Source organism: Ranitomeya variabilis, chromosome 7, assembly GCF_051348905.1.
Source record: "Ranitomeya variabilis isolate aRanVar5 chromosome 7, aRanVar5.hap1, whole genome shotgun sequence".
NCBI lineage: Eukaryota > Metazoa > Chordata > Amphibia > Anura > Dendrobatidae > Ranitomeya > Ranitomeya variabilis.
In genome coordinates, this window is record NC_135238.1 from 197,184,052 (window position 1) to 197,209,696 (window position 25,645).

Sequence of the window (25,645 nt, forward strand, 5' to 3'; positions counted from 1 at the left end):
CTGCTGGTATTACAGTACCAGCAAAGCCTATGGGGCGTCAGAAATCTCATGCTCACACATTGGGTTTTTTATCTGACTGATTTGGAAAACAGCTGGCTTTTTCCAGGCTGCAGCATGGGTATTGGTGAAAAAATGCTGAAAGTGCAAAAATGCAGCAAAAAAAACAAAACGCAGGTATCAGATTTTGGTGCAAAAACCTTAAGAAAGTGGCATTATGATTTTTGGGGGGCACTAAACTTTATCAGCATCCACACAAGACAGAAACGTAGCAAACCTTTTTGTAAGCAGCTTCTTTACAGCTAAGAGCAGATTTTACCTGCAGAAAAAAACACAGGAAAAATGCAAGGTGTGAACATAGTCCAAGAGTAAAACTGGCATTGTGGTCTACAGCGACCAATCACTGCTCAGCTTTCATTAAACTACAGTTTGAAAATAACAGCTGCACTGTGATTGGTTGTTGTGGGAAACAGTGGCAGTTTTATATTGTTTTGAAATGAGACCCAACACATGGAAGCATAAGCACTCCGCTCTCCTCCAGCCCAAATATTACAGGTCTCAGTATATATGCCGGGCGTGCTGAGACTAGTAGTTCTACACATGCCGCTCTCCCACAACACTGTACAGTTCTGCACCCGCACCGGACGTCTCATGCCCCATTTCTATTTAAGGCAAGATTGAACACGGCAACGCCCACCAACATCCACTCCGCCAATCACAGCGCTGGAAACTGAGAACAGCGTAATATCATTGGAGAAACAGCGCGTCACAGGGCGGGGCGCCGGCGGACTAGCTGCAGTGACGTCATCTGACTCTGCGCCGTGCGCTGATTGGTTGAGAACTGCAAGGGTTATGTGACACCTTCGTGTCCTCAAGTGGTCGTCGTGAAAAACCCGAGAGGTCACCCGTGGGCGCCGCCACGTTACTGAGCAGTCCGGTGAGACGGGGTGAAGGGGGGACTCATGGAGGCCGAGGAACAGTAGTGACTGAGCCGCAGTGAGGGTCGGAGCGGGCACGCTGCATTCTGGCCCCTATAACTACAAGTGCGGGGTCACGGCTGCAGGTCACCCCGGCGGCATACTGCCAGGAAATGCCGAGGAATGTCCAAGATCACCATAGATTGTCCGAATGGCAGAGCTTGGTCTGTGCGAGTGATGGAGGTCCTGTGAGGTCAGGTGACCACACAGGCGGTATGTATGATGTCATATGTCAGGTGACCACACAGGCGGTATGTATGATGTCATATGTCAGGTGACCACTCAGGCGACACGTGTGATGTCATATGTCAGGTGACCACACAGGCGGTATGTATGATGTAATATGCCAGGTGACCGCACAGGCGGTATGTATGATGTAATATGTCAGGTGATCACACAGGCGGTATGTACAGTACAGACCAAAAGTTTGGACACACCTTCTCATTTAAAGATTTTTCTGTATTTTCATGGCTATGAAAATTGTACATTCACACTGAAGGCATCAAAACTATGAATTAACACATGTGGAATTATATACTTAACAAAAAAGTGTGAAACAACTGAAATTATGTCTTATATTCTAGGGTCTTCAAAGTAGCCACCTTTTGCTTTGATGACTACTTTGCACACTCTTGGCATTCTCTTGATGAGCTTCAAGAGGTTGTCACCAGGATTGGTCTTCCAACAATCTTGAAGGAGTTCCCAGAGAAGCTTAGCACTTGTTGGCCCTTTTGCCTTCACTCTGCGGTCCAGCTCACCCCAAACCATCTCGATTGGGTTCAGGTCTGGTGACAGTGGAGGCCAGGTCATCTGGCGTAGCACCCCATCACTCTCCTCCTTGGTCAAATAGCCCTTACACAGCCTGGAGGTGTGTTTGGCGTCATTGTTCTGTTGAAAAATAAATGATGGTCCAACTAAATGCAAACCGGATGGAATAGCATGCCGCTTGCAAGATGCTGTGGTAGCCATGCTGGTTCAGTATGCCTTCAATTTTGAATAAATCCCCACCAGTGTCACCAGCAAAGCACCCCCACACCATCACACTTCCTCCTCCATGCTTCACGGTGGGAACCAGGCATGTAGAGTCCATCCGTTCACCTTTTCTGCGTCGCACAAAGACACGGTGGTTGGAACCAAAGATCTCAAATTTGGACTCATCAGACCAAAGCACAGATTTCCACTGGTCTAATGTCCATTCCTTGTGTTCTTTAGCCCAAACAAGTCTCTTCTGCTTGTTGCCTGTCCTTAGCAGTGGTTTCCTAGCAGCTATTTTACCATGAAGGCCTGCTGCACAAAGTCTCCTCTTAACAGTTGTTGTAGAGATGTGTCTGCTGCTAGAACTCTGTGTGGCATTGACCTGGTCTCTAATCTGAGCTGCTGTTAACCTGCGATTTCTGAGGCTGGTGACTCGGATAAACTTATCTTCAGAAGCAGAGGTGACTCTTGGTCTTCCTTTCCTGGGCCGGTCCTGAGCCAGTGTCTTTGTAGCGCTTGATGGTTTTTGCCACTGCACTTGGGGACACTTTCAAAGTTTTCCCAATTTTTCGGACTGACTGACCTTCATTTCTTAAAGTAATGATGGCCACTCGTTTTTCTTTACTTAGCTGCTTTTTTCTTGCCATAATACAAATTCTAACAGTCTATTCAGTAGGACTATCAGCTGTGTATCCACCAGACTTCTGCACAACACAACTGATGGTCCCAACCCCATTTATAAGGCAAGAAATCCCACTTATTAAACCTGACACGGTACACCTTTGAAGTGAAAACCATTCCCGGTGACTACCTCTTGAAGCTCATCAAGAGAATGCCAAGAGTGTGCAAAGCAGTCATCAAAACAAAAGGTGGCTACTTTGAAGAACCTAGAATATAAGACATAATTTCAGTTGTTTCACACTTTTTTGTTAAGTATATAATTCCACATGTGCTAATTCATAGTTTTGATGCCTTCAGTGTGAATGTACAATTTTCATAGTCATGAAAATACAGAAAAATCTTTAAATGAGAAGGTGTGTCCAAACTTTTAGTCTGTACTCTATGTTGTATGCCAGGTGACCACACAGGCGACACGTGTGATGTGATATATTAGGTGACCACACAGGCGGTATGTATGATGTCAGGTGACCACACAGGCGGTATGTATGATGTCAGGTGACCACACAGGCGGTATGTATGATGTCAGGTGACCACACAGGCGGTATGTATGATGTTGTATGTCAGGTGACTACACAGGCGGTATGTACGATGTTGTATGTCAGGTGACCACACAGGCAATATGATATAGTTTGTTAGGTGACATGAACGATGTCATAATGTCAGGACTGAGGTCAGAATGAATAAATGATGGAAGTAGAGTAATGGCAGTGACGGATGCAGTGACAGCTTTACAAGCCTGACAGAACCATTTAAATGCCGATGTCAGGAGTTAAAATGCAGCTGTCGTGTATAATATATACGGTAATCATTCCTTATTATTAGGCCGGGTGCGCTCGTTCCGGAACTAGCCGGTCGTTGAATGCAGAGTAAGTTCACTGTGTCCAAAGTGCTGCCGTCTATTGAACACACGTAAATCCGTATGTGATCACTGATCCGTGCGGAGTCACCGCGTCCAATCCATTCTATTGGTGTAATTTATCTCGCAGAAACTGAGCGTCTCCACAAGAGAAACTGACATGCTGCGGTCTGGAGAGACGAGCCGCATGTCAGTCTCTGTGGGCGTCTGTGGACTCATAGTGGACATAGCGTTTCTTGATATCCCATCCACTATGTGTAACAACTGGCCGCTGCGGATTGACGTTGTATAAATACACAACATCCAACCCGCCACGATTGCTGATCATGGACACGTACCCTCAACATTGAAATTTCAACACCGAGAAGGAAAAGTCATGGAATTCTGGAAATCACAGGATGGATAGACATGTTACGGATCTGCAAATGATGAAAAATGAAAACAACATTGTTCAAAACATCTCAATTTATTCATTGACAACTATGAGTTCCACTCGCAGAAACCCCGCACTTACACAGCTCGGCTGCTATCAGTGAGGTTACTAATGGTTGCCTGAGACATGTTCTGCCAGGCTGAATGCACGTGGGCCAATCATCAAGATCCGCTGCTGGCAGTTGCCTAGTAGACGACTGCCATATTGTGGTATCTTATGGGCAATAATTCAGCCGCATTCACATTACTACAATATACGTCAATATGACATTGTAGGAATATAGAAGTCCAGAACATTACATGTTTTTGTTAGACAGCACAAGACCTCCACACTTCATACGCGCAGACAATCCCTTTAATCTAGTTTTTATGAGTTTATGCTAATTTTCTGTTCATTAATGTAATTTATTTTTTATTTTTCCAAAGTTCATAGGCCGAAAACAATATGGGAGATGTAGAGAAAGGAAAGAAGATCTTTGTGCAGAAGTGTGCGCAGTGCCACTCGGTGGAGAAGAATGGAAAACATAAAACCGGCCCCAACTTGTGGGGATTATTTGGGCGTAAAACAGGCCAGGCTGCAGGGTTTTCTTACACGGATGCGAACAAAAGCAAAGGTGAGCGACTAGTGAAAGCACATTGTCCTCATCATGTCGTTGCAATGTGGCAGAAGATGTTAGAACTAAATCAGCAATGGCCTTTTAACCTCTTCGCGGCGAGGCCAATTTTCGTTATTTTGCAAAAAACCTTTACCTTTACTTTTTTATTTTTCCATTATTGTGGCTGCATGAGTGCTTGTTTTTAGCGGGCAAGTTGTAGTTTTATGACACCATTCACTTTACCAAACAAAATATTAAAAAACAAATACATTTCAAGTGCACTGAAAAAGATGAACAACCCCCCCCCCCCCTACAAATTCTGCCATTGTTTGGGGGGGTGCATTACATTGCATTGTTAGTGTACAGTAAAAATGACAAGGCATTGGCACCCCATGTGCACGTTATTTAAATGCAGCTGTCAGTGATTAACAGCAGCGTTCGGAGCAGTTACAGGCAGAGGCTGGCTGTGTAACACAGCCTCCATCTGCTGGGTATGGTGTGGGTTCAGCTCCTGAGCTTATTGGGGACCTGATGTCAGGTAGAGCTTAATACACACAAGCTCCTATTGCATTGGTTGAAGCCTTCTATGGAAAATCAGATGCTGTCGTTCATTAACCCCTTAAGCCCCGAGGGTGGTTTGCACGTTAATGACCGGGCCAATTTTTACAATTCTGACCACTGTCCCTTTATGAGGCTATAACTCTGGAACGCTTTGACGGATCTTGGGGATTCTGACATTGTATTCTCGTGACATATTGTACTTCATGTTAGTGGTAAAGTTTATTCGATATAACTTGCGTTTATTTGTGAAAAAAATGGAAATTTGGCGAAAATTTTGAAAATTTCGCAATTTTCCAACTTTGAATTTTTATGCCCTTAAATCACAGACATATGTCACGCAAAATACTTAATAAGTAACATTTCCCACATATCTACTTTACATCAGCACAATTTTGGAACCAAAATTTTTTTTTGTGACGGAGTTATAAGGGTTAAAAGTTGACCAGCAATTTCTCATTTTTACAACACCATTTTTTTTTAGGGACCACATCTCATTTGAAGTCATTTTGAGGGGTCTATATGATAGAAAATACCCAAGTGTGACACCATTCTAAAAACTGCACCTCTCAAGGTGCTCAAAACCACATTCAAGAAGTTTATTAACCCTTCTGGTGCTTCACAGGAATTTTTGGAATGTTTAAATAAAAATGAACATTTAACTTTTTTTCACACAAAATTTATTTCAGCTCCAATTTGTTTTATTTTACCAAGGGTAACAGGAGAAAACGGACCCCCAAAGTTGTTGTACAATTTGTCCTGAGTACGCTGATACCCCATATGTGGGTGTAAACCATTGTTTGGGCGCATGGCAGAGCTTGGAAGGGAAGGAGCGCCATTTGACTGTTCAATGCAAAATTGACTGGAATTGAGATGGGACGCCATGTTGCGTTTGGAGAGCCCCTGATGTGCCTAAACATTGAAACCTCCCACAAGTGACACCATTTTGGAAAGTAGACCCCTAAGGAACTTATCTAGATGTGTTTTGAGATCTTTGAACCCCCAAGTGTTTCACTACAGATTATGACGCAGAGCCGTGAAAATATATATATATTTTTTTTCACAAAAATGATTTTTTTAGCCCCCAGTTTTGTATTTTCACAAGGGTAACAGGATAAATTAGACACCAAAAGTTGTTGTCCAATTTGTCCTGAGTACGCTGATACCCCATATGTGGGGGGGAACCACTGTTTGGGCGCATGACAGAGCTCAGAAGGGAAGGAGCGCCATTTGGAATGCAGACTTAAATGGATTGGTCAGCAGCCGTCACGTTGCATTTGCAGAGCCCCTGATGTACCCAAACAGTACAAACCCCCCACAAGTGACCCCATATTGGAAACTAGACCTCCCAAGGAACTTATCTAGATGTGTTGTGAGAACTTTGAACCCCCAAGTGTTTCACTACAGTTTATAACGCAGAGCCGTGAAAATAAAACATCTTTTTTTTCCCACAAAAATGATTTTTAGCCCCCCAAATTTTTAATTTTCCCAAGGATAACAAGAGAACTTGGACCCCAGAAGTTGTTGTTCAATTTGTCCCGAGTACGCTGATAACCCATATGTTGGGGTAAACCCCTTTTTGGGCGCATGGGAGAGCTCGGAAGGGAAGGAGCACTGTTTTACTTTTTCAATGCAGAATTGGCTGGAATTGAGATTGGACGCCATGTCGCATTTGGAGAGCCCCTGATGTGCCTGGACAGTGGAAACTCCCCAATTCTACCTGAAACCCTAACCCAAACACACCCCTAACCCTAATCCCAACGGTAACCCTAACCACACCCCTAGCCCTGACACACCCATAATTCTAATCCCAACCCTAATCCAAACCGTAAATGTAATTCAAACCCTAACCCTAACTTTAGCCCCAACCCTAACCCTAACTTTACCTCCAACCCTAGCCCTAACCCGAACCCTAGCCCTAATGGGAAAATGGAAATAAATACATTTTTTTAATTTTATTATTTTTCCCTAACTAAGGGGGTGATGAAGGGGGGTTTGATTTACTTTTATAGCGTTTTTTATATCGGATTTTTATGATTGGCAGCTGTCACACACTAAAAGACGCTTTTTATAGCAAAAAAGTTTTTGCGTCTCCACATTTTGAGACCTATAATTTTTCCACATTTTGATCCACAGAGTCATGTGAGGTCTTGTTTTTTGCGGGACGAGTTGACGTTTTTATTGGTGACATTTTCGGACACGTGACCGTTTTTGATCACTTTTTATTCCGATTTTTGTGAGGCAGAATGACCAAAAACCTGCTATTCATGAATTTCTTTTGGGAGAGGCGTTTATACCGTTCCACGTTTGGTAAAATTGATAAAGCAGTTTTATTCTTCGGGTCAGTACGATTACAGTGATACCTCATTTATATCATTTTTTTATGTTTTGGCGCTTTTATACAATAAAAACTATTTTATAGAAAAAATAGTTATTTTGGTATCGCTTTATTCTCAGGACTATAACTTTTTTATTTTTTTGCTGATGCTGTATGGCGGCTTGTTTTTTGCGGGACAAGATGACGTTTTCAGCGGTACCATGATTATTTATATCAGTCTTTTTGATCGCGTGTTATTCCACTTTTTGTTCGGCAGTATGGTAATAAAGCGTTGTTTTTTGCCTCGTTTTTTTTTTTTTTTTCTTACGGTGTTTACTGAAGGGGTTAACTAGTGGGGCAGTTTTATAGGTTGGGTCGTTACGGATGCGGCGATACTAAATATGTGTACTTTTATTGTTTTTTTTTTTTTTATTTAGATAAATGTATTTATGGGAATAATATATATATTTTTTTTATTATTTATTTAGGAATTTTTTTTTTTATTTTTTTTTACACATGTGGAAATTTTTTTTTTCACTTTTTTACTTTGTCCCAGGGGGGGACATCACAGATCGATGATCTGATAGTGTGCACAGCACTCTGTCAGATCACCGATCTCACTGACAGGGCTGCAGGCTTACCAGCGTCTGCACTGAGCAGGCGCTCGGTAAGCCACCTTTCTCCCTGCAGGACCCGGATGCCGCGGCCATCTTGGATCCGGGACCTGCAGCCAGGAAGGAGGTAGGAGACCCTAACAGCAACGCGATCACATCGCGTTGCTCCGGGGGTCTCAGCGAAGCCTGCAGGGAGCCCCCTCCCTGCGCGATGCTTCCCTATACCGCCGGTACACTGCGATCGCGATCATGTTTGATCGCGGTGTGCCGGGGGTTAATGTGCCGGGGGCGGTCCGTGACCGCTCCTGGCACATAGTGCCGGATGTCAGCTGCGATAGGCAGCTGACACCCGGCCGCGCTCCCCCCGTGAGCGCGGCCGATCGCGTATGACGTACTATCCCGTCACCGGGAATTAAGTCCCGGGTCACCTTGACGGGATAGTACGTCATACGGGATTAAGGGGTTAAATTACCAGTGGACTCTTAAAGCAGTTGTATCTTTTCATCCAGAACCAGTAAAACAATGGTCTTGCTGCTCTCCTCTTCACAACAAGTTTAAACCTCTTTTGGCTTCCATAGTAGTCTGATGTGTCAAGAAACTGTCCTTATTCCCATGCTCTGTAACTTGCTGTCCGCTTTCTTTTTAAATGGGTTCATCCACATTCTGACAGCACTATAAGTACTGGAAATTTCCACTCACATCCCTGTATACATTGTTCCTGCCAATTTCTAATAACTTGTCTGCCCAATACTGAAAGTCTGACTCTTTTATGCCTGTGTACAGTCTGACAGACAGGAGAGCAGGAGCAGGGAGGCGAAGACCTGCCCTCCCAGACAGGAGGGCAGGAGCAGGGAGGCGAAGACCTGCCCTCCCAGACAGGAGGGCAGGAGCAGGGAGGCGAAGACCTGCCCTCCCAGACAGGTGGGCAGGAGCAGGGAGGCGAAGACCTGCCCTCCCAGACAGGTGGGCAGGAGCAGGGAGGCGAAGACCTGCCCTCCCAGACAGGAGAGCCAGAGCAACGAGGCGAAGACCTGCCCTCCCAGACAGGAGAGCCAGAGCAACGAGGCGAAGACCTGCCCTCCCAGACAGGAGAGCCAGAGCAACGAGGCAAAGACCTGCCCTCCCAGACAGGAGAGCGGAAGCAACGAGGCAAAGACCTGCCCTCCCAGACAGGAGAGCCAGAGCAACGAGGCGAAGACCTGCCCTCCCAGACAGGAGAGCCAGAGCAACGAGGCAAAGACCTGCCCTCCCAGACAGGAGAGCGGAAGCAACGAGGCAAAGACCTGCCCTCCCAGACAGGAGAGCAGGAGCAGGGAGACGAGGACCTGCCCTCCCAGACAGTACTGACTTCATACTTTGCAGTTTTGTCATTCATTGCATTAGCCATCAGCTGTTTACATTTGTTGAAGTCCTAACTTCATAAGAGAACTTGAGGGTCATATTGTGACCTGGGTTTCCTTCTAATTCTTAAACTGTGCAGGGGGTTGTGCTACCTTAGCGCCAGAATGTAGGAATCTGATGGCAATATTTCGAGCTGTGGCTTAATAAATGGTGGAAAACTTCATTCCTCACTACAGGTTGCCTATGAATACAATACAGTGTATGACAAGTGTTTTTGTAGTCTCTTCTATATAAACAAATATCCTCTTGTGCGTTCACAGGTATTGTTTGGGGAGAAGATACTCTTTTTGAATATCTGGAGAACCCGAAGAAGTATATTCCAGGAACCAAGATGATCTTTGCTGGTATCAAGAAGAAAAATGAGCGCTTAGATCTTATCGCCTATCTAAAGAAATCCACTTGCGAGTGATGAGAATAGCTGCAGGGATTCCCTTATAAGCCATGAGACGGGCACACTCGGGTCATGTCATTGTGAAGTTATGACGTACATCTGAAGAATATTAATGGGGAGCAGTGATTCGGAGCTGTGTGGGCCCCGTGTACGGGCCCTTTGAGAGAGGGCCATGTTTGTTTCCTGTCTATTTATTGTTCTTCTAATTAGGATTCTTAAGATGGAAGGAAAATTGGCATCTTCTCTCTTTTAGGTTCCTGTCCTGGGTTTGGGTTAAAAAAAAAATACTTTGGGTTCACACAGTGGTAATGTGATGAGTGTTTGGTTGCAGGAATGTTTAAAGGGAATCTGTCATTAAATGGTAATATATTTATGAAACTTTTATGTCACATTGAAAAGGTAATATAACTACAAAGGAAATCTGTAGTGTTTTGTGTGTTTTTTTTTCTTTTTTTTTAATCTTACTTAATTCCAACAGTTGATATCCGACATGTAAAAAAACAACTATATAACACACACACACACACACACACACACACACACACACACACACACACACACACACACACACACACACCTTTTTTTTTTTTTTTCAGGCAGATTCAGCCTGGGTCCCAGCCTGATAAAAATGTTGCAAAACCGTTATGAAAAGTCATCAAAATGCAGGACAAAGTAAAAATAACTTTGCTATGCACGTGTTCAGTTTTTTCTTACTTCTTTTAACCACTTCAGAGTTTGCTAAAGCAATTAAAAGAAGTGGCACGTTCATTCTTTGGCAATTGTCTCTTCAGAGAAGAAAAGGACTTGAACTATAGTGCCACCTAATGGATATAGCAATCCTAAAAGTAAATATGGAGCCTTGCCACATGACTTAGCATGAAAACCAAACTAGAATCTCAATTTGCAGACAAGTGTTTCAGGGGATTGCCCCTTAGATCCCGGTATCAGGGTATGTGCACACGTTGCGAATTTTGCTGTGGATGCGCAGCGGTTTTGACGCTGCGGATTATCAGCAGTTTTCCCATGTGTTTACAGTACCATGTAAACCTATAGAAAACAAAATCCGCAGTGCACGTGCTGCGGAAAAAAATGCGCGGAAACGCTGCGTTGTTTATTCCGCAGCATGTTTATTCTTTGTGCGGATTCCGCAGCGGTTTAGACCTTCTCCATAATAGGAATCCACAGGTGTAAAACCGCAGGCGGAATCCGTACAAAAACCGCATAAAACCGCGGTAAATTCGCAGGTAAAACGCAGTGCTTTTTACCTGCGTATTTCTCAAAACAGGTGCGGAAAAATCCGCAGAGGTTCCATCTACATGTGCACATACCCTTAAGCCTCTCACCTAGCCAAACCAGATCTCATACTTTGTACTGATGAGGGGCAATACGCACAGCATCTGCAAATTGAGATTCTGGTTTGGCTTTTATCCTAAGCGAAGTGGCAAGGCTCTTTAAAGGGCTAATATTGACTTTTAGGATTGCTGCTTCCAGTAGGTGGCACTGGAGTTGTAGTCTTCTTCCTCTCTGAAGAGGCAATTTGCATATTTAATTTCCTAGAGATGCACTGTGTTGAAGCTGTTTTCGCTCTGACCCAGAGTCAGATAGCCAGACCACCAGTGAGGCCAAATTGTGGAATTACGTCCTTAATTGACAAGCGCTTGGAGGTCCGTCCTGGACCTTCCACAAGGACTGGAAAGGCAACAATATTAGGAGTCCATGAAAAAATCCTGTAGGGCTCTGCCCCTTGACTCAGTACCCCTAAAACTCCTCTGCACTCCTCACAGAATGGTGCTAATTAATTCATACGTGCTCATTCAGGGATTTTTTTTTTCCCCTTTCACTTTCCAGTTGATTTTTACAAAAAGAGAATCAAAATCCCTTATCTCAATCACTCCGCCTGATTTAGCTCAAATTGAGTTTAATAATGTCCTTTGCCACGTACAGAGGACCACACCTAACGGAACCCCTCATCAATCAGGGATTCGTTTATTTATCCTTTATACTCAATGACTAACCTCACAGCACATTCAGAGGTTCTCATAGACATACATACAAGGGTTCACACAGCCTGCCTATTTTGCATTACTTTGGAATTAACACAACCTATGTAAAACTGCAGCAGTGTCCACTGACACTCTGAGAGCTCTTAACGCCAACAACAAAAACTATGGCCCTATACTAAATACAGCTTCATATGATGTACTGCCAATCCAAAATGACCAAAATAACAACACTGCACAGAGTCTATCCCAGCTCTGTACTACACAGTACACAACCAGTTAGTATATTGACAGATATTACAGATAACAATTATTATCTTATTACTCTATTATTCAACTCTCATACGGACATAAACAGACAAAACTCACTGGTGATGTAGGTTCTTTGAACCGTGTTCGCCGCCTTTACCCAGCGATATGGGGAAATCCAGAGAGATTGCAAGTGCAAAACAAAGTAAGAATAAAATTTCTCACCTTGCTGCAGCTGTGTTTTGCATGTCCAATCTCCCAGGAAGCTTCCACATATGGATTCCGAATAGGCTGGTTACCACGGCCCCGCGTTTGGGCGCCAAAACTGTTGTAGCTGTTTTCGCTCTGACCCCGAGTCAGACATGCCAGATCACCAGTGAGGCCAAATTGTGGAATTACGCCCTTAATTGACAAGCGCGCTTGGAGAAAAAAGGCAATTGCACACGTGCTGTGAGCCAAGTCACTTTTATCTGATGTACTCAAAAACAAGGCAATATTTTATACCATTTACAACAAATGTAACTCATGTAGCCCCCACCATTACCCAGCGTCATACTTTATTTACCACGCACCCTGAACATGTTGTGGCTGACTATTGAGAACATACATGATAAGAAGTATAGTCTCCTTGAAGAGGAGACCACCAGACTACTGCGTCAATAGATTCTAGTAATTCTAGCAATTAAAGACAAAAGGCACTTAAAGGCAAACTATTAACCCTTCTATATCAACTGTATGGCCTATATACAGTTGAAACTAGAAGTTTACATACACTGTATAAAAAGACACATCTGCATGTTTTTCTCAATATCTGACATGAAATCAGAAGAAATTTTTCTCGTTTTAGGTCAATTAGGATTACGATAATTATTAATAGTTGTCAAATGCCAGAATAATGAGAGAGAATGTTTTAAGGGATTTTTATTATTTACTGCAAAGTCAAAAATTACATACACTAACATTACTATGCCTTTAAACAATTCTGGACTGCCCATATGATGATGTCATGTGTTTGGAAACTTCTGATAGGTTTTTTGGCAACATCTAAGTTAATTAGAGACACACTGCTTCTTTGTGTAGCATCATGAGAAAGTCTAAAGAAATCAGCCAACATATCAGGAAGAGAATTGTGGACTTGCACAAGTCTGGCTCATCCTTGGGTACAATTTCAAGAATCGCTTTAGGTTGCCTCATTCATCTGTACAAACAATTATACGCAAGTACAAACAAGATGGAAATTTCCAGCCATCATACTGCTTAGGAAGGAGACGGATTCTGTGTCCCAGAGATGAACGTGCTTTGGTCCCACATGTGCATATCAACCCAAGGACAAAAGCAAAAATACCTTGGGAAGATGATGGCGGAAGCTGTTAAGATTGTGTCATTATCCCCAGTGAAACTAGTACTGTATCAACATGGGCTGAAAGGCCACTCTGCCAGCAATTGCTCCAAAAGAAACATAAAAAAGCCAGATTAATGTTTGCAAATGCACACAGGAACAAAGACTTTAATTTTTGGAGACATGTCCTGTGGTCTGATGAAACTAAAAGTGAACTTTTGGGGCATAATTACAATCATTACGTTTGGAGGAAAAAGGGAGAAGCTTAGAAGCCTCAGAACACCATCCCTAGAGAAGTTTACAGACAAATGCCACCTTGACAGGATTCAAACCTATGACCCGCAAAGCTGGAAGACAACAATGCTAAACTCAAGAAATTTGTGGCTGATATTCATGTCCATAAAAAGTGTTCTGAACAGCTATTCTGCCCCATCCTGTAAGTTTGCGTGTTTCCTGCTACTGCCGGGTTTATCTGATGGTAGCATCTTATATCTGGTGAGAATAAAAGGTTCAGGTAATGTCATGGAGCTGTTGAGACTATGGGCGCTAACCAGGTCCCTAGAACTAGGGCGCCATAGTCTATCCCTGTCCCCCGGATTATTCCTGAAAGGGGAGAGGCCGGCTTCACATGCCTTGCTATGCTCCTATATCAGCCCTAATCTGTCCCCTCCACAGTGTAGACGGACAGGGATAAATGAAAATAGCAACCATACAAAATAGAATCACCAAACAATAGAGTGGGACACAGATGAGCTAAAGAAAGAAACCAAATAGGAGAGGATGTGGATGTGAGCACAAACAAAGCTCCAAGCAACAATGTCCTGAACAAATCTCCAGACGCCAATGCCAACCCCTACTACACCTCCAACTCTAGAACTAACACTAGCAATCCCCAAGTGCTAGAGGCGAGCATATGTAGCACAAGTGAGTGGCCAACACTGAACAGCTGAGACAATCCAGGTAGGAAAGCTTCATTAGCTTCAACTGAACATATTAAGCCTTGCACTACAAGCAAGGAAAAAAATCTGCACTGTTTAATAAGACGGTGAAGTACTTCTAGGAGTTCATTAAACCAGACACCTCGGTCTTCTGACTCCTCTCTGTTGCGTTATTCCCATGACAGGTATGTTGACCTACAGCAGGCTTGACTCTTCTTTTTACTTAGGAACATATAGACAAAAAACGTATATTGAACAAAGTAGAAAATGTATTAATAATCGCAACAAAACAAAACAAAAATTATTTAAAAAAGTAGCCATGAGTGCCTGAAAGGAGCCAAAATAGATCTCAGTGGCACCACCTTGGGAAAACAAGCAAGGCAGGTACAAGTACAACTATATGGCAAGGAATGGCGATGTTATACTAAGTGTCTGTGACATAGACAAATAAATGCACCCTGAGACAATTGGTAATCCATATCAATGACAATACATAATTACAGTCATATGACATGAGGATGAAGGTTTCAGGATTAGATAGTGCAAAAAGACGCCAATGCTGCCAGAAAAAGGATTGAAAAAACCTTAAATGATAGTGAAAATTTGCCTTACCTAAACCCAGATGGTGGTGCCACTTCCCCTACGCGCGTTTCGGCGGTGTGCCTTCGTCAGGGGGAGTACTTTTTCCTTGCAGGCTGTGGAAAAGTGTGGATACTTTATGCACATTAGATACTCATAGCTTCACAGTACATAGTAGGAGTTATCTCCAAATCACAAAAGCCACTCAGCATTCAGATAGGATGAACATCTGTGTGAGCAGCCTCTTCTTACCTCAGCACTAGTGATGAGCGCAAGTGCTCGTTACTAGAGTTTACGGGGATTGCCCATGTATGTCAGGCATTCCTTGCATATTTTGTGGTTATCCAACAGCTGCAAAACATGCGTGCGCGGGGACTCGAACAGGTCATTCGAGCACCCGCGATACTGAGTGCATATCCGGGTACTCTAGGTGCACTTGAGTAACGAGCACTTGCACTCATCGCTACTCAGCACCCCTAGTATCTCCAGTATTAGATCAGATAGTATGGATATTATGGATAACAGTGTGAGCGGCCTCTTCTTACCTCAGCCCACCAGGTATCTCCAGTATTAGATCAGCTAGACAGGGTGGACAGCAGTGTGAGCAGCCTCTTCTTACCTCAGCACTCCTGGTATCTCCAGTATTAGATCAGATAGACAGGGTGGACAGCAGTGTGAGCAGCCTCTTCTTACCTCACCACTCCTGGTATCTCCAGTATTAGATTAGATAGGGTGGACAGGAGTGTGACAGCCCCTTCGTACCTCATCACCCCTGGTATCTCCAATATTTGATTACATAGACAGGGTCTATAGCAGTGTGAGAGGCTTCTTACCTCATCACCCCTGGTATCTCCAGTATTAGATTACATAGACAGGGTCTATAGCAGTGTGAGAGGCTTCTTCTTATCCCAGCATCCCTGCTTTATCGGTCGTCCATGACCGCACCACAGAGAGAAGGGATCCGCCCTTCAGGAACAGGAAACCTACAGATACATAAGGGCGGCACCTCTCCCACGCATCAGTTGGTTTCCTGTTGATGCGTTCCTGAGGATCATCTGTCTAGGACCCAGGCTGGCTGTCCGATTCAGGTAGCGAGGGGATCTCCTACCTCCGTCAGTGCGGGTCCCTGGAAGCACCACGGTGGGCCCGGGTAGGGCTCCACGGCAGTGAGCGGAGCAGGTGGAGCGGAGTCCGGAGGATGTCCGTCTCCTGATGCCAGCGACGGAGGTAAGTATTCCCCCCCGGGTTCCATCCGGTCTTCCTGTGCCCTCTGTGCTCCTGCGCCTCGTCGGTCATCTTGTCCAGGGCTCTTGGCATGGCGGTGTGCGGTGGGGTCGGCCAGCGATGCCGTGCCGGTGCCTCCCTGCACGTCCCTGGGTGCTGTTCCCAGCTCCGGAAGTGGCGCGGCGGTGGGGTGGGCCTCTACAGGAAGTCGGTCGCCAGCCGGCTTCCGCTACAGACGCTTCTGTGCTGCGGGCAGGTACAGCGACGGCAGTGGCATTGGGGGGCGGTTGGGGGCTATGGGGAGGCTACGGGTGACCTGCACGGGGAGGGGGCGGAACCTCTGGCCACGCCCCTGCTTATACTCTGGATCTGGGGGAGGGCCTATTTAAGGTGCACAGAATGCTGCAGGGCTGCTTGTGAGCCCATCTGCAGCAATAGATGAGCCAGAAGCTCCCGTCGGTCAGCTGGAGCAGGACAGAGCCTCGGAGAGGTCCCATGCAAACCCCCAGCCGAAGACCCGCGGACGCAGTGATCAGTCCAGTCCCAGGACCTCGTCTAGACTGAAGGATCCTGTTCACTCCCCCAGTTATCTGGTACCTACCGCTGCTGCCTGGGCAAAAGATCTTCGTGAATGTACCCTGATGCAGTCTTTTCCTGTTTTTTCCTCAGGGGAAAATATGCGCTGGTAAAGAACAAGGAGTGTGCACTATGTAGTTGCCCCTTGCCAGACGCCTACCCTAAAAGACTATGTCAGGCGTGTATGCGACAGACGGTAGGGAGAAAAGGAAAAATATATATATACATAATATAGCGGTAGTACTAGTTAAATTACATAGGGTTACATTCTTTCCGCTCCCATAGGTGGCAGAAGAAACTCACGATTTTACTTCGAACCTAAGGGAAATCATCAGGAGAGAAGTAAAAGATTCCCTAAGATCATTGTCCCAAGGGGAGCCTTCCAAGAGGATAAGGGAACCTAGCGTTTCAGAATCAGACTCGTCTATTGCCCCTAGGAAAGAATGTGTTTCGGAAGCCTCTGTCTCTTCTGCATCCTCTTCGTAAGAGGATTCTAATCGGTTTTGCTTTCCGCTGGACCAGATGGACAGGCTGGTTAAATCAGTCAGGTCCACCATGGGGGTAGCTGACGAAAAACCAGAACTTTCGGCGCAACCTGGTGGTTGGCGGTCTAGACCCGAGAAAGCGTAGATCGTTTCCACTTAATGACAAGGTTCAGAACCTAATAAAGAGATAGTGGAAAAAGCCAGAAAAAAAGGGCTCCCTACCACCGGCCTTTAAACGGTGATATCCCTTTGGCGACCCCTTGGTGAGCACATGGGATAAGGCACCAAAATTAGAAGCAGTGGTGGCTAAGGCTTCTAAAAAATCCTCTATTCCCTTCGATGACATGGCTTCTTTGAAAGATCCACTTGATAAGAAGGCAGATTCGTTTCTTAAAGGGACTTGGGAGATGTCGGCTGGTGCTCTAAGACCGGCAGGAGCTGCAACATGCACAGCCAGATCGATGATGATCTGGCTGGACCAACTAGAATCTAAGCTAGAAGATGGAGCCTCTAGGGAATCCATGTTAAAATCCCTGCCGACACTCCAGAATGCCACTGCTTTTCTCGCCGACGCGTCCGCAGATTCAGCAAGGATAGCAGCTAGGGCTGCAGGGTTATCAAATGCAGCGTGCAGGGCCCTATGGCTGAAGTGTTGGCCCGGCAACATTCAGGCCAGATCCCGTCTTTGCTCTATCCCGTGCGAAGGAGAATACCTGTTCGGGCCGGTTCTAAATGAACTTCTGGAGAAAGCCGGGGACGATAAAAAGAAGTTTCCCAGTCTACCGACCACCTCTTATAGGCGTCCTTTCATGGGGAAAGGTTCTTTCGCAGAAGGCTGGCCAAGGATCAGGGCAGATGGGATGATAAAAAGAAAAAAGGTACCGGATTCATGTTTGGAGGTGGGGGGGCGTCAGGAACCATCCCGTGAGGTCAAAAAGCCACCCCAATGGCTAGTCGCCCCGGTAGGAGGTAGACTGTCTGCCTTCTACCCAGCCTGGTCCAAATTATCCACTAGCAATTGGATTTTGGGGATATTAGCTACGGGTCTACGGCTAGAGTTCTCCTCTATCCCCCCAAATTTTTACAGAATTACCCCGCTCAGGTCCTCTCTGACAGAACAGGTGGCCCTGGAAATGGAAATTCACGACCTGCTCAGTAAAAAGGTCCTATCAGAGGTGCCGGAGGGAGAATGGGGTAGACAATTCTACTCCCCTCTGTTCCTAATACGTAAACCTGACAGCTCCTTCAGAACTATTATCAACCTTAGAGCACTTACCAATTTTCTGACCGTACAACCTTTTAAGATGGAGACTTTTAATACCGCAATAAAATTACTGTTTAAAAACTGCTTTATGGTGGTGTTAGATTTAAAGGATGCCTATTACCATATTCCCATATATGCAGGCCACCAACGATTTTGGGTAGTGGTCCATTTAGACGGGGTGGTCAGACAATTTCAATATAGTGCCCTCCCTTTTGGCATATCGGCCGCCCCCCGGGTATTTCCTAAAGTCATAGCTGAGGTCATGGCCCACCTGCATGAGTCTGACATTCTGGTAATCCCCTACCTCAACGATTTCCTTATCGTACGTAAAACAGCGGATCACTGCTTGGAGCAATTACAAAAAGTAATGTCTGCCCTGGAGCAACTAGGATGGTTACTAAACATCAAAAAGTCCTGTTTACAGCCCATGAGAGTGCAGCAATTCTTAGGCCTGACCTTTGATTCCCAAGATCAGGAATGACGTCTACCTCACGATAAAATAGATCGCCTGCACCATTAAGTCCTAAACGCCTCCAATAACCCCACCATGTCCCTTAGAAAAGCGATGTCTCTTTTAGGCTCTCTCTCGTCCTGCATTCCCGCGGTCCGATGGGCCCAGTATCATATGGAAACTTCAGGGCGAAGTATTATTACACCAAAAAATCTTGGGGGGGTCGCCTAGAGAGCCAACTGACTTTGTCCCAAAACACTATTGTATCTGACTTGATTGGTGGCTAGTCCGAAATAACCTATCCACAGGGGTCCTCTGGGAGTGTAACGCAACCCGTATAATTACCACAGACGCAAGCCCTTCTGATTGGGGGGCTCATATGGGTGAAATTATAATCCAAGGACTTTGGGACCATCTTCAGAAGAAAATGTCCTCTAACCTGAAGGAGTTAATGGCAGTGGAACAGGCAGTTAAAAGACTCCTTGTCTATCTACAGGGCCACCATGTGCAGATATATTCTCCGACAATCGGGTCACCGTGGCATATATCAATCATCAAGGCGGAACCTGTTCCAAATCCCTGATGAACGTGGCAGATCGTCTGTTCCAACTAGCAGATCAACACTTTCTCTCGTTAACTGCTCTTCATATAAGAGGGATAGAAAATACTACGGCAGATTACTTAAGCCGCAACACCTTGAGGCAGGGAGAATGGTCCCTAGACAACTCCATCTTCAACCTCATTGTGGAAAAATGGGGTCAACCAGAGAGGTTTCTCTCCGGGCCTGATTAACACTCTGCTGAAAATCAGAAAAATAATCACCACCAAAATTTATGTCAGGATCAGGAAAAGGTTTCTTCAAAACTCGGGGGTGGTAGCTGGTCAGTCAACACCAATAGACCAGATTTTGGAGTTCTTACAAAAAGGGTTAGACATGGGGTTATCCCCAAATACTCTTAAAGTACAGGTGTCAGCCTTAGGGGTCCTCTTTGGCTGCAACATTTCTGAAAATTATTGGATCAGTAGATTCATTAAGGTGGCAAGAAGGTCTAGGCCAATAGTGAAGAATAGGGTCACGCCGTGGGACTTAAACTTAGTCCTCACGGCCATGACAGAAACTCCATTCAAGCCAATTTCTTCAGCCCCTATTAAGATCTTGTCTCTTAAAGTAGCCTTCCTGGTGGCCCTAACGTCGGCTCGTAGGATAGGCGACATCCAGGCATTATCCAGGCTTCCCCCTTACATGCAACTTAGGGATGATAGAGTGATACTTTCCCCTGATCCAGCATATCTTCCTAAAGTAGTGTCCAGATTCCATAGAACACAGGAAATAGTTCTTCCATCCTTCCTCCCTAATCCTACTAATGATAAAGAAAGAAAACTACACACTCTAGACATAAGAAGATGTATCCTAGTGTATCTAGCAGTTACTGAACCTTGGAAGATAGATAACGCCCTATTCGTGTCCTGTGAGGGTAGTAGGAAAGGTCATAGAGCATCAAAATCTATGCTAGCTAGGTGGATCAGGGAGGCTATTTCGCTGGCATACATCTCAAAGGGCAGAACTAAGAGCGCATTCCACTAGAGCTATGGCTGCCTTGTGGGCGGAGAGGTTGGAAGTGTCAATCGACCAAATATGTAAGGCTGCTACTTGGTCTTCTCCAAACACTTTCTATAACCATTATAGATTAATCCTGGGTGCCTCCTTGGACCTCTCTTTTGGTGTAAGGGTGCTGCAAGCCGTAGTCCCTCCCTAAACAGTTAGGCTACTTTCACACTAGCATCGGTACGGGGCCGTCGCGTTGCGTCGGCCCGACGTACCGACACATACTGTAAAAAAAATGCCCGACTTCGGCAGCGGAAGCAGTCTTACGATGCTTCCGCTGCCCCATTGTAATGTCCGGGGAGGAGGGAGCGGAGTTTCGGCCGTGCATGCGCGGTCGAAAATGGCGGACTCGACGCACAAAAAAACATTACATGTAACTTTTTTTGTGCTGAGGGTCCGCCAAAACACTACGCAACCGTCGCACGACGGTTGAGACGTGTGGCCATACGTCTCAATGCTTCGCTAATGTTAGTCTATGGGGAAAAAATGCATCCTGCAGACAACTTTGCAGGATGCGTTTTTTCTCCTAAACGACGCATTGCGACGTACAGCCAAAAACACTAGTGTGAAAGTAGCCTTACTCTCTGTAATTCTCTCTGTGGTGCTGTCATGGACGACCGATAAAGTCTTAGTTACTCACCGGTTAACGCTGTTTTTCGGAGTCCATGACAGCACCCGTACATACCCTCCCGTCTTCCTAAGTTCTGGGTGTACACCTCTTCCTTATTATATTCCACTCGTGGTGGATAGTTAGTAGTAGTATCGTTGTGTATAAAATATGTTATTAACCTTGGTGGTCCTCTTGTGCTCTGTAAACCAACTGATGCCTGGGAGAGGTGCCGTCCTAATGTATCTATACGTTTCCTGTTCCTGAACGGCGGATCCCCGCTCTCTGTGGTGCTGTCATAGACTCAGAAAAACACCGTTAACCGGTGAGTAACTAAGACTATCTCCAGTATTTGATCAGACAGGGTGGATAACAGTGTGATCAGCCTCTTCTTACCTCAGCATCCCTGGTAGCTCCGGTATTAGATCAGAATATCTCGTTCACATGAAGGGAAGAGACAGAGCTTCCTGCTGCATGTGCTCACAGGCTCCTGTCCTATTCACATTCTAGACAGATTTCTCAGTGTTAAAAGAAGGCAGCCATTTTAATTTATCATAGTGGCTTCCTCCCTTGACAAAACAATTATTTGCTAATCAAAGGTGTGTATTCAGAAATTTTATTTATATAAATTCTTTGTTTTTGTGTTTATACTATGCCCATAGAGCCCCTTTAAGGCATTTCGGTACCTGCATCATTCTTCTCGGATGGGCTGCCATATTATCCTGTCAGCCACTCTTTTCCAAACTCTTGAATTCTCCAACCAGTTGAGTGATAAAATGACTGTGCACATTGCAGTTACTGCAAACACATTTCTGTGTAATAGTCATGAGTCACATTTATGACAGGAATCCAATCCACTTTAATTAACTTCACCTGCAGTTAATGATGTATACTAATATCATAAAATCATTCTGTTCTGGTCACACAAATGTGGATGTAAAAATCCTTTACGATTATCTGGTATTATAAATCAGGCAGCTATGGTCAGACGTAGACCCTGTGGAGCCTTCTTACTTTGTACAAGCCACAGACACCAAGGTTGTTGTCTTCTAGATATATTACTCACAAATGTCCACATATAATAATTAAGAATCATAGAATGTGAGAGTTGGAAGGGACCTCCAGGGTCACCGTGTCCAATCCCCTGCTCAATGCAGGATTCACTAAACCATCTCAGATAGATGACTGTCCAGCCTCTGTTTGAAGACTTCCATTGAAGGAGAACTCACCACCTTTCGTGGCAGCCTGTTCCACTCATTAATCATCCTCAGTGTCAAAAAGTGTTTTCTAATATCTAATCTGTATCTTCTCCCTTTAAGTTTCATTCCATTTCTTCTTATGTTTCCATGTGCAAATGAGAATAATGATGATCCCTCTACACTGTAACATCCCTTCAGATATTTGTAGACAACTATTAAGTCTCCTCTTTTTTTCAAGCTAAACATTCCCAGATCCTCTAACTGTTCCTCGTAGGACATACTTTGCAGTCCGCTCACCATCCTGGTCGCTCTTCTCTGAACTTGCTCCATTTTTTAAAATGTGGCACCCAAAACTGGACATAGTATTGTTGAGGTCTGACCAAGAAGGAGTAGAGGGGGATAATTACTTCACGTGATCTAGACTCTATGCTTCTCTTTATACGTCCTTGAACTGTGTTTGCCTTTTTTGCTGCTGCATCACAGTGTTGAATCGTGCAGTCTGTGATGACACTCCCTGCATATTACAATACAAATCACCAAGTCAGAGGTGTACAAAAGGCTGAGTACTGAAGAGATCCATAGTGTTAAAATAATTTTTATTGAAACAAAAATAAACAAAGCAATAAAAAAGAATATCCTACAGGGGATGCTAGTGAAGCCAAGAAACAAATGGTATGTACAATCTAAACTACAGAGGACATGCCAATGTATACAAGGGATACTGAAATAATTCAAGTGCTGTGACCTCCACATCTGAAAAGATCTATAATATGAGCCTAGGATAGGACATCATGAATCAAAACCAAGAGTCTAGAAAAAAGAGAATCTACACGGTACGTGAATTATATAATAAGAACCAAAAGAGGAATATAAACCCTCAACTATCATAAGATTCACATATGCCATTAAAGTGAAAGAAAACAAAGGTGACCGCATGTGCATGAGATAAGTAAAGGACCAACAGTAAAGATTATATGTAATCATGGTCATGGAGACAAGTGGCTGCAGGAGGAAATATAGAAATCCACTGAATATGTATATATAAAGCCTTCCATGCCAATGCTTATATCGAAGTCCCTTAAGATAAAAAAAAGTACCTGTATGTAGAGATGGTGATGAAAACTCAGGAAACAGAGATGGGCAGGTCTAGCGTCTCCTCACCCCGGCGCGCGTTTCGCCACCAGCTTCTTCCCACGCCCCCAAAGAAGCTGGCGGCGAAATGCACATCAGGGTGAGGGAAAGCTAGACCTGCCCATCTCTGACTACAGTGGTCCACACTCACCTCCATCATATTCGGCTTAAAATTTTTGCCACTTTATGATGTAAATTAAATTGAGTTTTTGGCCACACCACTTCTGTTATTCCTACCCACTTCTAGGAATGGTGGCGAAACTGTCATAAATACTTTCTGGCGCAACTATGGTTTGCACAAAAGTTCACAACTTTTATAAATCAACTTTCATAAACCAGAAAACAGACATAAAAACCTTAAAGGAACTCTGCCAGCACAGAATGAGTGTTTAAACCAAGTACAGACTCTCGGTGCTTCTTGGCTTGGCCAATTATTTAAATACGCCTTCCCTCCTGCTTGTTTTCCCTCTATCTCCACCTCCCCCTCTTCTTTGATTGACAGCTCTGGATTCTTAGAGCCAGAGAAGGGTGGACATTGAAGGAAAACAAGCAGGTGGGAAGGTATATATAAATTATTGGCCCCAACGTGATGTTCCGAGCCTTTGTTCTGGGTTTAGGTAGTCATTCTGTGCTGACAGAGTCACTATAAAGAGAAGCTTTCAGGTGAGTAATGCCGACTGTATTTTCAGCCAGCTTCATCATTACAATTATGTACGGTATGTTTCGTTCTTAAACACTGTGTTGGTTCCAAGAAAGTAGACAGTGAGGCAGGAACAGCGTGACTTCGAAGACTAGTCCTGGGGGCGGATCCTCACCTGGCTCTGCTTGATTGACAGATTCTCCCTATACAAGCTGAGTAGGAAAAGTCTGAGGAACCCATCTCCCATAACTATTCTTCTTATGAACTTGTTTCCAGCTCCCTTTTTTAGGGTGGAGCCAGCCACTGATCTGATTGGGCAGCAGGAATAAACCATTTTCCCCTTTAATTAATTTCTTCCTTGTGTGAATAAACTAATAAATAGTTTTACAGATATTTGCCCACATGTAACAGGATGGTATATAATACAGTAATAAATCATGTTACCCTTTATGTAGAAATAAACCTGCCCCTCCCCCTATCACGACTACAAGAAACTTGTGAATTATTGAACAGTGATTAAGAAAAGGAGATCGATAATGGGGCAGGTGGGTGCAGTTCACTACAAATGCAATAACCAGGCAGCGCTACGTTTGTTGCCGGTCACAATACTGACGCTGCTAGCTCCTGAAATATTTATTATAAACCTGGACCTAGTAATATAAATGTCACAGGGACTAATGATATTGTAAAAGACGCGGCCGAGCTCAGTAGATGCACAATCGCTGCAGCGCCTTAATACAACGGCCACTGTATTATCGCCGAATGGCGTGATTCATTGCAGAAACAATTAGTTGAGTATTGATCAGTGAGACACAATGGCTGGTGTTAAATATTAGATTGTCCGAGAGAGACCTTCAACTATAAATGTTTAAGAAGCTTTCTTCAGGGGATATTCACACATAGCAAATTTACTGTTCCATTCATCTGTATGGGACTGATTTTTACAGCCCACACATGGAAGTCCCACTCAGATTAATGACACCATCATCAAAATGCATGAAACAAATTTGCTATGTGTGAATTTACCCTTAGGATAGGCCATCAATATCGGATCGGTGGCTTCTGATCCTCGGACCCTACACAGCGCGGCTGTTTGCAGGTGTCTCTGTTCCCTACAAGCACTGCTGCCTCTTCATTGTATCCATCTACAAGCACGCAATACACATTTATTACAGTTACGTCCATATATATTTGGACAGAGACAACATTTTTCTAATTTTGGTTATAGACATTACCACAATGAATTTGAAACAAAACAATTCAGATGCAGTTGAAGTTCAGACTTTCAGCTTTCATTTGAGGGTATCCACATTAAAATTGGATGAAGGGTTTAGGAGTTTCAGCTACTTAACATGTGCCATCCCCCTGTGAACCGCAGGACCCGGTATCGAGTACCCCACGGCCCTGGCAGGGCGACTCATCTTGGCGTCACGAACAGGATGGACTGACCCAGCAAATAGGATCATGTGCTCCTAAAAGACTGTGCCTGAACTGTGATTTATTGAGAGACTGTGGAATGTAATTTGCCGCCAAAACCGCCGCTGTTGTGATCCGCTTTTTGG

At 44.5% G+C, this 25,645-nt stretch overlaps 1 protein-coding gene across 1 annotated transcript; it reads left to right on the plus strand.

The window, feature by feature from the left end:
- The first annotated feature begins 768 nt into the window (after positions 1-768).
- Positions 769-10,173, plus strand: LOC143784403 (cytochrome c, somatic). Its single transcript, XM_077272620.1, has 3 exons — positions 769-934; positions 4,345-4,532; positions 9,665-10,173. The coding sequence occupies exons 2-3, from the start codon at positions 4,364-4,366 to the stop codon at positions 9,811-9,813; spliced, it is 318 nt and encodes a 105-aa protein (XP_077128735.1). The 5' UTR covers positions 769-934; positions 4,345-4,363; the 3' UTR covers positions 9,814-10,173.
- The last annotated feature ends 15,472 nt before the right edge of the window (positions 10,174-25,645 follow it).